This window comes from Ovis canadensis, chromosome 1, assembly GCF_042477335.2.
Source record: "Ovis canadensis isolate MfBH-ARS-UI-01 breed Bighorn chromosome 1, ARS-UI_OviCan_v2, whole genome shotgun sequence".
Taxonomy (NCBI): domain Eukaryota; kingdom Metazoa; phylum Chordata; class Mammalia; order Artiodactyla; family Bovidae; genus Ovis; species Ovis canadensis.
Window position 1 is genome coordinate 239,899,819 of NC_091245.1, and position 14,776 is coordinate 239,914,594.

The 14,776-nt window shown below is 40.1% G+C and overlaps 2 protein-coding genes across 4 annotated transcripts in view; one reads left to right on the forward strand and one right to left on the reverse strand.

Annotated features, from left to right (window-relative positions):
* The window catches only part of MED12L (mediator complex subunit 12L), a 361,426-nt gene that overhangs the window by 134,326 nt on the left and 212,324 nt on the right, over window positions 1–14,776 (reverse strand). The gene's annotated exons all lie outside the window — the stretch shown is intronic.
* GPR87 (G protein-coupled receptor 87) lies at window positions 5,766–12,281 on the forward strand. Its single transcript, XM_069572071.1, has 2 exons — window positions 5,766–5,799; window positions 11,191–12,281. Exons 1-2 carry the CDS (start codon window positions 5,766–5,768, stop codon window positions 12,231–12,233), a joined length of 1,077 nt encoding a protein of 358 aa, XP_069428172.1. The 3' UTR covers window positions 12,234–12,281.

The window sequence follows — 14,776 nt, forward strand, 5'->3', positions numbered from 1 at the left end:
CTTTTTCCCAGGGTAGACATGTTTTTCTTTTTTGAAAGAGTTGTCTCAACCCTCTGTTATCAGCCCTTTGCCTCTGCCCCCCACACTTACACAGCATGACTTATGCAGCTCTGACAAAGACCAACAGTGGCCTCTCTGTTACTGAACTCCATCCAATGGCACTTTGCTGCCCTAGGCCTCTGGACTTCCCTGCAGGATAAAACTAGTTACAACTTCTTATTTTGTAACCTCAAGTCTTGGTTCACAGGACATGAATCTTGTCTGATAATCCTTCCAATTCTCTGACCACTCCTCTAGGCACTTCCCTTTCTAGAGAACTGCTCCTGAAAAACTTCAAAGTCAGCCCTCTCCTATTCTCAGTCTATTGGGCAGGGTCATCATGGGCAATCGCACCCGTTCCCATTGCTTTTTCTATCCCTGATCTTCTGTCAACTTTAAAAGTACACCACCAGCCAGGGCCACCTCCCCAAGCCCCAGACCTCAACTTCAGTTACTCAGTAGACACCTCCACATGGTAGGCATCCTGATATCCACAAAGGGAAATCTCAACTCCACCCATTCTTCCACATGCTCCTCCTCTCATGGGCCCGCCGATCAGTGAAAGAGACCAATACCCACTGCCTAATACTAGGAGGCCACAACCTTCCTCCTCCCTTCGCATCAGCATCAGCAGCCACTCATTCCTCAATGTGCCCCAAACCCATCCCACATCTCTACCACTTGAGGCCATCACCTCCCTAGTAGATGACGTTATCTTGGGCCATGCTGAACATTTCCACATGTTCCTTCCCCATCTCACATTTGGCAAACCAGCCACAACCCAGGTATCAAAGCTCCCGTGGAACCTCCTTGACCTCTGCTTCTGTTCATCAGGGGACACCACCATGTCTGGATTTCTACAACATTCCCCCTCTTACTCTGTATTTTGTGGTTTAGTTACTTCTGGGTCCTCAACTAGATTCTAAATTCCCTGAGGGCAGAAACTTACCCTCCATCTTTATAACTCCCAGAGTGTGGAATATGAGTAGACTTTCAGACATTAACCTCACAGGAAAGGTCAGATTATGGTTAACACTGATGAGGAGGTAGAGGCTCCCAAGACAGGGAAAGAGGAGAAGACAGGAGATCATTCAAGAGCAGGACTCAGTATGAAGAAAGGCACGGGGTTAAATGAAAGGCATGCCCCTGTGAGGCAACAGTTAGCATAAAGAATTCCTGATCGAATGAAAATGATCTTGAATTTCATGTAGGCAAGGATTAATGGTAAAAACACAAGCAAAAGCTCCATATACAAAGCATGCAATTTATAAACATATATTCTAATTTAACCTCATAATGATTCTACAGAGGAGGTACAACTGTCATCTGATTCAAAGGATTAATTATGGAACAAGAAGATTTCTCCCAAAGTTGAGAGCCACCTTTTAATTAGCAGAACCCAACAGCTTCTGGCTTCCACGCTCCATAATCTCCAACACTAAGAAAATAACTCCTTACATATGTTATCACTGCAACTTGAGAAGTTCCCTATCATACTGTACTCAGGGTGAGAGAGCATGATGACATGGGTAATTTAGAAAGAAGAATCTAACAAAAAGCAGCAGGAAGCATCTGAGAGGAGAGAAGCAAGAAGCAGAAAGACCAGGGAGGAGGTCAGTACAAGGCCACACACGAAACTAGGAGGGCCTTGACCTGAGCAGCAAGGTGACGACAGGAAGCAAAGGAATGATATTGTAACAGAAGAAGCAGCAAGACTAGATAAGCGCCTGACCAAGGGAGAACAATCCAATTCAGTCCTGAGGTTTTAAACTCTCTCGATCAAGGGCTGAAGCAAATATTCATAAAGAGGGATGAAAGGAAAACAGCTTCTGCTGAAGAAAGGAAAAAAAGTTAAAGTTTAGAGATGCTGAGTCTGAGGAACAAAGATGATACAAAGAACAGAAGTTTAGGGAAGGAAGATTATGGAAGAGAGGTGATGGCTGAGCATCCAAGGAGACATGAACACTCGAGAAAAACAAAAAGAAAAAATGAGGATCTATGACCCAAATTTTGGGAAGTAATTCATCTAGAGAAAGTGGTAAAAGAGATGGAGGTGGCAAGAGGAAACTCTCACAAGCCAGTTGAGGAGAATAAAATATTTCCCAAACCTGGAAGACTAATTTGATTTCAGAAAGTCCACGTATTGTCTGAACTAATTAAGACCCAACTCATTCACATAATTTCAATGGGAATTAAGAAAATGAGAGCATGGATTCCCCCAAAGTACAAATCACCAGCCACAGCCAGGGTCTCTAGATTCTGAACCAAATTCTAAAAGAAGAAACTCATAAATGAATCATCCAGATCATTGAGCAATGTCCCACACCTACATCAAGGGGTGGAACTCTTGATAAATGTACTTTGCATTTCACTGTCTTCTTCAAGACATGATAAGGAATGTGCTTATAAGGTACTTTTCCTTGGTCTATAAAACTCAGTATTACTGCACAGTGAATTGCTATCCTGTATCTATTTCTTTTCTGTGTACTTTTGGTTCCTTTTTAACTTTGTTCAGGTATACTTTACATACAATAATTTTCATCCATTTTAAATGTACAATTTGATGATTTTTCATTAACTTATAGAGTTCTAAAACCACCATCATAATCCAGTTTTTCTCACCTTAATAAAATTCCTCACCCCCCTTACAGTTAATCTCTCCACTCCTACCCTCACAGCCCTAACCTACTTTCCACCTCTATAGATTAGCCTCTTCTAGGCATTTCATTGAAATGGTATGTGGTCTTTTGTATCTGGTTTCTTTCCCTAGCACAGTGTTTTTTAATTCATCTATATTATAGCTGAATTTCACTCCTTTTTATTGCTGAGTTGTATTCCATTCTTTGACTATACTTCCTATGGTTTATCCTTTCTATGACTATATGACCTTTGGTTTACCCATTCTGTTGACTATATTACCTTTGGTGTATTCATTCATCAGCTGATATTTGGGTTGATTCAATTCTTTCAATTCTTAGCTATTATGAATAATGCTATTAAAAATATTTGCATATATGTCTCTGCATAGGTCTATGTTTCCATTAGTCTTGAGTAGATACCTACAAATCGAATTATCAGGTAAGATAAATGTAGGTTAAAGTTTCTAAGAATTTACCAAACTGTTGTTGAAATGGCCATATCATTTCAAATTCTCACCAGTAATGCATGAGGGTTGTGACACTATATACTTGGCGATACTTGTTACCCTCTTTTTCATTTATAGCCACTCTATAGCCAGGGAGATATGAAAGAGTTATCTCATTGTGTGGGTGTTTGGTTTTTTTAAGAGATATTTATGCGTTTATTTGATCACTCCAGGTCTCAGCTGCAGCACACAGGATCTTTAGTTGCAGCATGCAGGATCTAGTTCCCCGACCAGGGACAGAACCCAAGTCCCCTTCACTGGGAGTGTGGAATCTTAGCTTTTGGACCACCAGCAAAGCCCTCATTGTGGTTTTCATTTGAATCCCCCTAATGACTAAAGATACTGAGCATTTTTTCATGTGTTCTTGATATAATGTCTATACAAATCTTCAAACCACTTTTTAGTTGGGCTATTTTCTTTTTATTAGGAAGTTGTAAATGTCCTTTGTATATTCTGAATTTAACCCTTTATGAGAATAAATATGATATGCAAATATTTCTCCCAGAATCTTATCCGTGTCCTCCTTAATAACTGTCTGCTATCTATTACTGTGACTACGGCTCACCCACTAGATACTGCTTTTCCTCCAGAGGGGACAAGCCATACTGGATTTCTTGTTATCAAGTAAAGTTTAAATGAAGTCAAGAAGAGGAAAACCACATAACTTTACCAGAGAGGAACATGAAATCAGAGATGTCTTTCATGGAAACTCCCTGAAACATTTCCATGAGAAGTTAGACTCAAGAAAATAAGGTGTACTGAAATCTAAGGGTCATTATTACAAAGTTTAGAAAACTGCCTCAATCCCAGTAAACTTTATTAAAAGAAAGTAGGGTTTCACCTCCTTGCGTTACTTTTTTAGACTGCAACACTGGCACCCAAAAAGGAGGGTGTCTATTATCTATGCTCCATAAACCAATGAATACTTTTTGACTACTCACTATGTACCACATACCCTGATGATTCAAGGTGAGACATGGACAGGGCGTCTAAACTCTCAAGAGATGACTGGTAGTGGGGAGGAAATCACTGAACATTTGGACGCCACTTTTTCCATCTACTACCAAATGGAGCATCCAAATGCCACATGCCTATAGGGAACAGAAGAGAAGGACAAAGTAACAGAGAAAGAAATGCATGCCTCTCCAAAGGCTGCCCAATCCTTAAATATGCTTTTGCTTTGAAAGTACTCTGAGCCTGCTGACCAGCAGACATAACTGCTTAGCAACCTATAGATTGCTTTGGACTTGGAGGGGGTGAGGTTACTTGGGGTCTCTCTGCAGCTTTGCGGTATTTATAAGCAGTATTGCTGAGGGGGCATGAAGGTCTCAGACAGTTTCATTTCATGAGAAACAGTGTGACTTCCCCTAGAATGAATCCTTCCCAAAAGACATCTGACTTCAGCGGCGCACTTTCCCAAACAGTTCCCAGGATCTCTTCTCTCTTTGATGAACACCTGAAGGAAGTCAGAAAACAGGGAACAGGCTGCCGAAGGAGAAGTAGGGGGCACTGCCACAGTTTAACTAACACGCATCGCGTGCACTGGGGTCTCGGGTAATCGTGAGGAAAAACACTGTGAGGAATATGAGGCTAAGAAAGCTTTGAGGTTTTAGCCAAAATTTCAAAAACTAATGACTCAAAGCCAATTTAATTATCCACTCCTAGCCAGACTTTGAGGTTGGATGGAAAACAGTTATCATAAAGAAATACAGGGACTTCAAGATAAAGGTTCAAGCAGTATTAAATTCTTAATGGGAAGCTATGTTTGAGGAAAACACAGAAGCCCATGTAAACCTGAGTTCCGCTGGGGATTTTTTTTAGAGCCTTCCAGCCCAGTTCAGAAAAGCTTAAGTGACATGATGAAGTCACTCAACTAGTTAGTGTAAAGCCAGAACTAGAAGCCCAGAGATTATAAGACTGGGTACTGAAGATAGTTGAGTTTATAAAACTCTTAACATATATTGGTCGGAGATCTTCCGACTTTTAACAATCTCCAATTGCATTTTTGAGGCATTAGAGATGCATTTAAATACATGTGCTGAGCTTCAGGTCAATGGGGTGGGGTAGAATGAAGTAGAAGCAATACTGCCAGACACAGGCTAAAGTGTCTTGAGAACACTCCTGGACCCAGGTTCTTATGGACTATGTCACATAATTCTTGTCACAATTCTGCTATATGATTATTTCCACTCTCATGTCAGAGAGGAGAACACTGAGTCACAGAGATGTTAAGTAACTTTCTCGGGGCCACACAGCGGCATTCAGATGGAGAAGGCATACACAGAAATGTCCCATGCTCCCTGGCAGGTGGAAAGAGCACACAAAAATAGACAAGTCTTACGTGGCACAGCTGTTCATAACAAAAGGGTAGGCCTTTTCTGAATCAAGGGGCATTTTCTTTTCTTTTTTTTTTTTTTTTTAAGTGAACATCAAAGTACTGTGTATTAAAATACCTGCTCAACTGTTTTTCTTTTTTCCCCTAGAAATCAAACCAGGAATAACCTATGCTGACCCCTTGACTGAACTGTCCCCGAGTGTTTCCTGACACAGATTTTTGCTTTCAGTCCCTCACAACTAAAGAATGGGGCTCAACTTGACACTTGCAAAATTACCAGGTAAGCTGTAGGGGAAAATGCAAAGAAAATCAATAACAGTTATTTACACCATGTGTCAATTTAGGGGTTTTGGTGGTTGGCAAATCAATTAACAAAATAAACTTGCATTTATCTTTGCCTTCATTAAATGTAAAACAGCAAACCATGCAGGATGGCATTGCCCAGAGAACTCTTAACTTTGTCTTAAGCTGTTTCATCTAGAGATGATCTGTAAAAGGACAGGAAGATTAAACTAACAACTGGGGAAGTCTTTCACGATGAAACTAAAGTATATATTACTTACCAGATGGAACAGTCTAGACCAAAGACAACACCTACCTGCACTACTGGGTAACTAGAACATGATTGTGCAGGGCAGCTGTGCCAGGTCAGTGACACCCAGTTATCTGCATGACTTTGGTATTTCATTCCCACCTGGCAGGTAGAGCAGTGACATATTGTTGATGCTTTCACATTCAGTGTCAAAATGTGACATGCCCCCATGAGCAACAGTGGAGCGTCTCCAAAAGCAAAAGGAACAAGGGTCTTCATCACATTTCATTCAGAATGTGACTGCTGTTCATGACACAAATCAAAATCATGGCCTGACATTGAGACAGACCACCTACTAAGTACCAGATACTGTGCACGAAATGTATGCAGAGCATTTTTAACTCTCAGAAGACCCAGCAAAATGGCTGCTATTTATTCCATTTCACAAAGCCAAGGGGTGACTGAACCGGCACTATCAAAGAGGACTTTCTAAATGGTATCGATGAACTTATCTGCAAAGCAGAAATAGAGACACAGACATTGGGAACAAATACATGGATACCAAGCGGAAAGGGGGTGGGGGAGGAACTGGGAGATTGGGATTCACACACATACACTAGTGATGCTATGTATAAAATGGATAACTACTGAGAACATACTATATAGAACAGGGAACTCTACTTAACGCTCTGTGGTGACCTGAATGGGAAGAAGTCTAATAGGGAGGATATATATATATGGCTGATTCGGTTTGCTATATAGTGGAAATTAGCACAACATTGAAAATCAACCATACTCCAAAAAAACTTAATTTGAAAAAACATTAACCAACAGGACTGCAATGCCCTTAATCTCCACTGTCCAATATAGGAGCCACGTGGGACTAATGAGGCATCTCACTACAAAATCCATGCATTTCTTCAGCACACACAGTACACACACAATCCCCCTTACCCACAAACAGGCAACCACAGCCCCAGCACACATACCACAATATCACTCTCACACATTTGCATGCATGTTCAGTTGCGTCCAACTCTTTGCGACCCTATGGAGTGCAGCCTGCCAGGCTCCTCTGTCCATGGGATTTCCCAGGCAAAAACACTAGAATGGGTTGCCATTTCCTTCTCCAGGGGATCTTCCTAACCCAGGGATTGAATCTGCATCTCCTTTATTAGCAAGGGGATTCTTTACCACTACTGAACCTGGGAAGCCCCACCCTCAAACACACACTGGCACAAAATTTTGACTTACTTTGGTACTGGTGTTATTAGGTCACTGCCTTTGCTAACTTAATTTAAAAGGAGTTGGAAGCAGGAGTGCAGGGGAAAATAAAAAAGGAAATCTGACCGTAACTCTCCCTCTGAAACCAAGCTCTGCACTAAATAACACAGAGAATAACATCCAAAGAAACAAGGAGTGTGTGAGATGGAGAAAATAGCCTTTATGCTGTAAAAACAGCTTCCAATTTTTATTAATTGAATCACTATTATACCTGTCATTAAAAATGCTTCCTAACTCAGCCAAGTTCTTTACTGACAGCAAAGAACCACATGATAAAACCACCTGCGTAAAGAAAGCCACTCACTTTAAATGGACATTGTTCCTGAGCAGGAACACTGCAGAGAACTGCTTCTGGGCATAGCCACAGGCATTAGGAAAACTGGAGGCAATAATACAGAAAGGAAATGATGGGAGGTAGCTGGCAGGAAAGAATATGCCATAGTCTTAATTCCTTAAAAAAAAAATCAATCAATCCAGTGTCACAAAAAACTCTCTATATTCAGTTTTGAGCCTTCCAGAGCAGCCCACAGATGACTGTTCCCTCTACTACCACGGTGTTTCATAGAATAACCCATAACAGGTTTTAACCACTAGTTTGTTTAAGCTGCATCATAAATGTGAAATTTGCAAATGAAGTAATAACCAAGCCCAAGCCTATTCCACTGAAGTAAGAAGTCCTGTATTTCAAAATGTTAATCTCATACATAAACTAAGGATGCAAATACTGTGAGGTGACAGGATTGGCAGACACTCTCAAAGCTACAAAACAGTTCAATTATCACTGTGAAAAGACGTCAGTTGGCCTTGGTATTATTTATGACTCAGAGTACACATCAGGACTATTTCTAACATTCTGATTTAAGACTAACTTTAATAATAACCATAACTGATCTGCTGCTACTGCTGCTAAGTCACTTCAGTCATGTCTGACCCTGTGCGACCCCATAGATGGCAGCCCACCAGTCTCCCCCGTCCCTGGGATTCTCCAGGCAAGGACACTGGAGTGGGTTGCCATTTCCTTCTCCAATGCATGAAAGTGAAAAGTGAAAGTGAAGTCGCTCAGTCGTGTCTGACTATTCACAACCCCATGGACTGTAGCCCACCAGGCTCCTCCGCCCATGGGATTTTCCAGGCAAGAGTACTGGAGTGGGGTGCCATCACCTTCTCTGAACCATGACTGATCAGTAAATCATTATTTAATAAGAGTGCTTGTTCATACAATTAAAACTTTAAAGCATATAATGGACACAAAATTCCTCATCAACCCAGATAAGTAGGGGTCCTTCTATCCCACAATGGATAGGCATAGCAGATCCAGGGAGCTAACACTTAAGAGTTGAAATACTCCACGCCTACTATGTACGCTGGGCTTCCCCAATGGCTCAGCAGGTAAAGAATCTGCCTGCAATGCAGGAGACACAGAAGACTCCGGTTCAATCCCTAGGTCAGGAAGATCTCCTGGAGAAGGGAATGGTAACCCACTCCAGTATTCTTGCCTAGAGAATCCCACGGACTGAGGAGCCTGGTGAGCAACACTCTAAAGAGTTGCACAGGACTGAGAGACTAAACAGGCAGTCTGTATCTGTGGCCAGTGAACCTTTCTATTTGCATTTACCATGGCTTTGAAAATCATTGTTACAAGGTATAGCCAGTGTTTCCGGAGATGGTGTAGCTGCCCCTTTTCGGGTGGGGTCCCTCAGCTGGACCACTCATCCTAATTAAAAGTTACTTGTCCTCTCCATACTTCCTTTAGGTGTCTCTTCTGGGTTAGGTGAAAGGGACTGCTAGTAGTTTAATTGAAGAAATTAATTCAAGCAGGTACCTTAACCCAGGTAAAACTGCATATCTTAAGAAGCTTCTAAGGTTATGGAACCTGATATGCACTTGGTGGTACAGAAGCGACCAAGACACTTCATTAAGTCAAAATCGGCTTGAATGATACTGTTTACGACAATATTTGAAACTGGCAACCGTGATACAGATGGCAGCTGAATCAGGCATTTTAAACTTATAAATACTGTGGGTCTCATCATAACAGGCTAGTCCAGGTATAAATTACCAGCCTGTTTAAGGATATTTAAGCCAGGGAAACCAGTTTTTAAAAACACTTCTAGCAGAGAGTAAGAGGGAAAGAATTAAAAAGAGGACAAGGTTACTTGGGAAGAGCCTATACACTTAAAATTTCAGGCAGAAATTTAGAACCTGTTTTTGGATTAAAAATCATCCAAACTCTCTTCCTTGGTTCACTTCTTCAAAGAAGAAAAACAAAGTTCATACTACGCTGCCTGTCATATAGGGAACTGAGGGCTAAAATCATGCTGTTAGCCCTAAAACAAAATCATTCCAAAGCATAATTGTCATTATGGTAAACGTATTAGTGAGACATGAAAATTCAGAGATGACTTTTCTTGTAAAGTCACAGCCCAAAAAGTTCACTGGTAAACAGTTTCAGTTTTCAAAAACAAAAAGCAGCAGCAGCAGATAAAAGTAACCATATGGCCAGGAGATTTATAGCAGGAATGCCCAGAGGAATTGCAGACAGCTACGCAGGTCCAACCCCCTGTGGAGGAGAGAAGGGAGCAGGGAGCAAATAGGAAGATTCATATTTCTGTGTAGTTGGAAGAAAGTTTTGACCAGACTGATGAAAAGTGCTCCAGACAAAGTCGTCATCAGAGGAACCCCTCCCTACTGCCCCAGGAGCCGGCTTGTCTTAATGTTCCTACTGTGCTCAGTTAGTTACTGGTTAGGAGTGATCCATGGAAGTGTGGCATCAGCAGGAAAACAGCGCTGGGTTCAGAGCACTGAGCTAGAGCTGCCCGTCAATTACTTTCCCTGCAGCCAGAGATCTGAGAGGCCCCTCCTCATGGCAGTCACGCAAATCCAGTGTTCATAAACTGTTCCACTGATTATGTGATACAGTGGTAAGGCTCATGAACTCAAGACTTCAAGATAGCAAAGGGTTTAAAATTTTCATATTCTTAGCATAATAGGTATCACCTAGCTTATAAATAAAAGTAGGTATCAGGCTGCAATTATTTTTAAGCATTGTCCTCCTTGATAATGAATTTAAATACTAATGACAATTGTCCCTTTTTGTCTTTCTTCCTAACAATGCTCCCTAACGTTTTTTAAGTATTACCCCAAAAATAAATGAATAATTGAAAAATGACCTGCTAGTTTTACTCTTTCGCATTTCAAATAGCTTAAAACTGAGAGAGAGAGAAAGATATTTCAGAACCTGCCAAAGACTACACTAAAATAACCACATGCTATCCTTCTGTTGTATGAAATATTAATTTGCTGCTCCCCAGTTTATTCAATTTGTAGTTATATCAAAACTGAATTAAAAATTGAGTCAAGATCATATTCACTGGTATATTTATTTTCATTCAAATGATTAGCACAACGGACCAGAAATTCACATTTTACTCAAAGGATTTGGTGGGGGAAGTGGGATTCAAGGGTGAGGTCACTAATATTTTTTAATGTTTTGTGTGTTTGTTTCTTTATTGAACTACAGCTGATTCACAATGTTGTGTTAGTTGCTTGTATACAGCAAAGTGATTCTGGTGTACAGCAAAACAAAATACATATTCTTTTTCATATTCTTTTCCATTATGTTTATTACAGGATACTGAGGGTTGCTCTCAGTACTATGGAGTAGGATCTTGTTGTGTGAGACCACCAATTCTTTAGCCACTCAAAACATTAACAGTGCATTAAACAGACTCTTTAAATTACTAAAGACGTCTTTTAACTAGCCCGAAACATCAGTAGTTCAGCCTGTAAGGAAGCCTGGCATGAGCAGGGCATGCATGCAAAACATGAAGTGACCTCTCCCCACTTCTCCTACAGATAATGAGCTGCATGGCCCAGGGAATCACACCCCAAGTAACACAAGCGTTGGACCCGGAAAGAACACCACCGTTCACAACGAATTCGACACTATCGTCTTGCCTGGGCTTTACCTCGTTATATTCGTGGCAAGCATCTTGCTGAATGGTCTAGCAGTATGGATCTTCTTTCACATTAGGAATAAAACCAGCTTCATATTTTATCTCAAAAACATAGTGGTTGCCGACCTCATAATGACACTGACGTTTCCATTTCGAATAGTCCACGATGCAGGACTTGGACCTTGGTACTTCAAGTTTATCCTCTGCAGATACTCTTCGGTTTTATTTTACGCCAACATGTATACTTCCATTGTGTTTCTTGGGCTAATAAGCATTGATCGCTACCTGAAGGTGGTAAAGCCATTTGGTGACTCTCGCATGTACAGCATAACCTTTACAAAGGTTTTATCTGTTTGTGTTTGGGTGCTCATGGCTGTCCTGTCCTTGCCAAACATCATTCTAACCAATGTCCAACCAACGAGGGAAAATATTCATGAGTGCACGAAACTTAAGAGTCCTTTGGGAGTGAAATGGCATAACGCCATCACTTACGTCAACAGCTGCTTGTTCGTGGTTGTGCTGGTGATACTGATCGGGTGTTACATTGCTATTTCCAGGTACATTCACAAATCCAGCAGGCAATTCATAAGCCAGTCAAGCCGAAAGCGAAAACACAACCAGAGCATTAGAGTGGTCGTGGCTGTGTTCTTTACCTGTTTTCTACCCTATCACTTGTGTAGGATTCCCTTTACTTTCAGTCACTTGGACAGACTTTTAGATGAGTCGGCACACAAAATCCTGTATTACTGCAAAGAAATGACACTTTTCCTGTCTGCGTGCAATGTGTGCCTGGACCCAATCATTTACTTTTTCATGTGTCGCTCATTTTCAAGAAGGCTATTCAAAAAATCAAACATCAGAACAAGGAGCGAAAGCATCCGATCACTACAGAGTGTTAGAAGATCCGAGGTCCGCATATACTATGATTATACTGACGTGTAGGAATTCAAGGTCACCAGACCCACTCTTGTTTGTCAGTATGTACAAAGTGTAAATAAATGTGTATTTTCATTATCCTTGCTTGAGCCCATCAAAATGTGGATGAAAAGAGAACTGAAATGTTATGAATTTGGGGTATAATTCAGAAATGAGGAAAACATTAAGGCATAACGAAGAAAGTGAAACTGACGAGATGGCATATGGCTGAGCAGCGGGAATCATGACTCAAAATTTAAGAAGCAGATTTCAGGGGCAGCAAAGGCCACAGCTCTGCCAGCGCACTGCAGTCATCGTCCAGGAAGTGCTGATGCTCTGAAGCCACTTTTGAGAGGACAGGAAGTAGAGAGAACTCTGTTAGACCTTGATCCTTAAGATTTGGGAAAGAAAATGCTGTTTTCAACACAGCTCATTTGTTGCAGATGTAACTGAGTAAACACGGATTGCTAGGTTTCTCTGTCATTGTATCTATGACCTGCCCACAACATTAGCCATAGTCCCTCATCTATGTTTATGTTTTATGCACATTAGAAAAACTTGCACAGTGCAGGAGTAGGCAAGGAGGTTCAGCTGTATTTTTTTAAGCAATACACTTTAAAAGACTGAAGTCACTTAATTGATTTTAAACTGATTTTAATAATCTTTATTTTATAAAAACGATAGTTTTAAATTATATCCAATCTCTAATAGGAATATCATTCATTTTAAACCTTCAGTTGTAGAGCTCAATACATCAAGTCAAAAAGATTAAGGGTAACTTAAAATCTTAGAATAATTTCTCCTTCTTCAATATAAACCTTTGAACCTCCATGCTTTTTCAAAGCCTGCAGCTGCCTGACCACTGTCTAGGTTCCTAACATGGGACAGGAGCCAGGGGCGCATTAGAAGACCAGGATGAAGGCATGTTTGCCAACGAAAAGGTATCATTATGGTTAACGAAGACAGAGCAGATGTGTACACGTATAAAACAGTGAAAGGCTTCATTTTATTTAGACTCGTACAAAAGCTCTACACGATTCTAAAAAGCTAAAGTGAGCGAAAAAGAAGGAAGCAGGTCCCAAGAATATCTCAGCCTACCAGTGACTAGCAAGGTTAGGTTCAAGAACAGAAAAGGGGTCTAATAGGTGAGTCAGGTTTAACAGAAGGGACAGAAGCAAAGAGGTGAAAAGAACTGTCCAAGGATCTTTATCAGAGTATCTATTTCTCCATCAAGATTCAAATTCCATAAATTCCAGGGGATCTACAGTATATGAATTAATACACATCTCTCTTGGACATGTGCCTAGCTACCACCACCTGCTGCTCGTTTTGTTCACTAGCTAGGTTAAGATAGCCATACTTTACACTAGGTATTGAAGAAGACAGTTTGAAAGGCTAATTCCTTTCTCCATTCTCCTCATGATACCCAGGCTGAGTTACAGCTGCCCTATATAAAAAGGAGGAGCAATGCTGCAGCTGGGAAAACCCTCAGTACAGCGTGTCCTAGACTCTCCTTCCTCTACTTGTCTCTACATCACAGCTCACTGTGTGTGTGTGTGTGTGTGTGTGTGTGTGTGTGTGTAAAGCATGCTCACCTTAGAACATGCCTAAAAACTAAGAACCTATCATCTTCATCAAATGACTCCATCTGGTGTTCTGAAACAGCAGAACTAACCCCACACTGCATTTAATTCTCTAAAATTCAGGCCTCAATTCTAAGAGCTCCTTAAAATATTTCAATCCCATTTTAATGTTTCTAAAATTGTACTGTTGTAGAGTTAATGGGTACATTTAATATAGTGGTTTTATTCTCTGAAATTACATTATTAAATCAATGGGACAGCTTAAAACATTGACTTAGGGAGAAAATTTGAAAGTATTATCTCCATTTTCTTAAAGCCATATTACAAAAGCATCAAATCATACTGCTTGTACTTTATACAAACACACTGTGTCACAACCAAGAATGAATCAGTCACATGACTAACATAATAACTTAAAATATTGTGTTGGTGTCATAAGTTAATATAAACTGCTGCACTAACATTGAAGAAAGTAAAAATTCTATTTGATTGGTTTTTAATTAATTGAAAATTTGGAAATAATTTTATATTTGAAATCTAAAATTTCTTACCTGGAACTTTTGGATTATATTTAGTATTTTAGGACCCACTTAAGGCAGCAATTTTAACATAGCTATTTTTATTTTATGCAAATGAGAAATATATTCAGATAATTTCAAAAAGAAATTTTTATATTATTCATAAAAATTACATGCAGAGAAACTTACCTTGCAGAAAATCTTTTGGTGTGCATATTACTAACTCTATTATATTCATTATACCATTCATACCATTTTATTCTCATTTCCAAATAGTATATCAGTATTTTGTTTCTCAATTAAAGTTTCAAAGGAATGACAATTTGGAAAAGGCGTAAGCTCAGACTAAATACCTAAGCCAAAATTATGAATACAGAGTACAATCTCAAACATAAATTTTATGATCACGGTGGAGAAATGTGATATACAAGAAAAAAATAAAGTAAAAAAAACAAGGGCAAAATAAAGC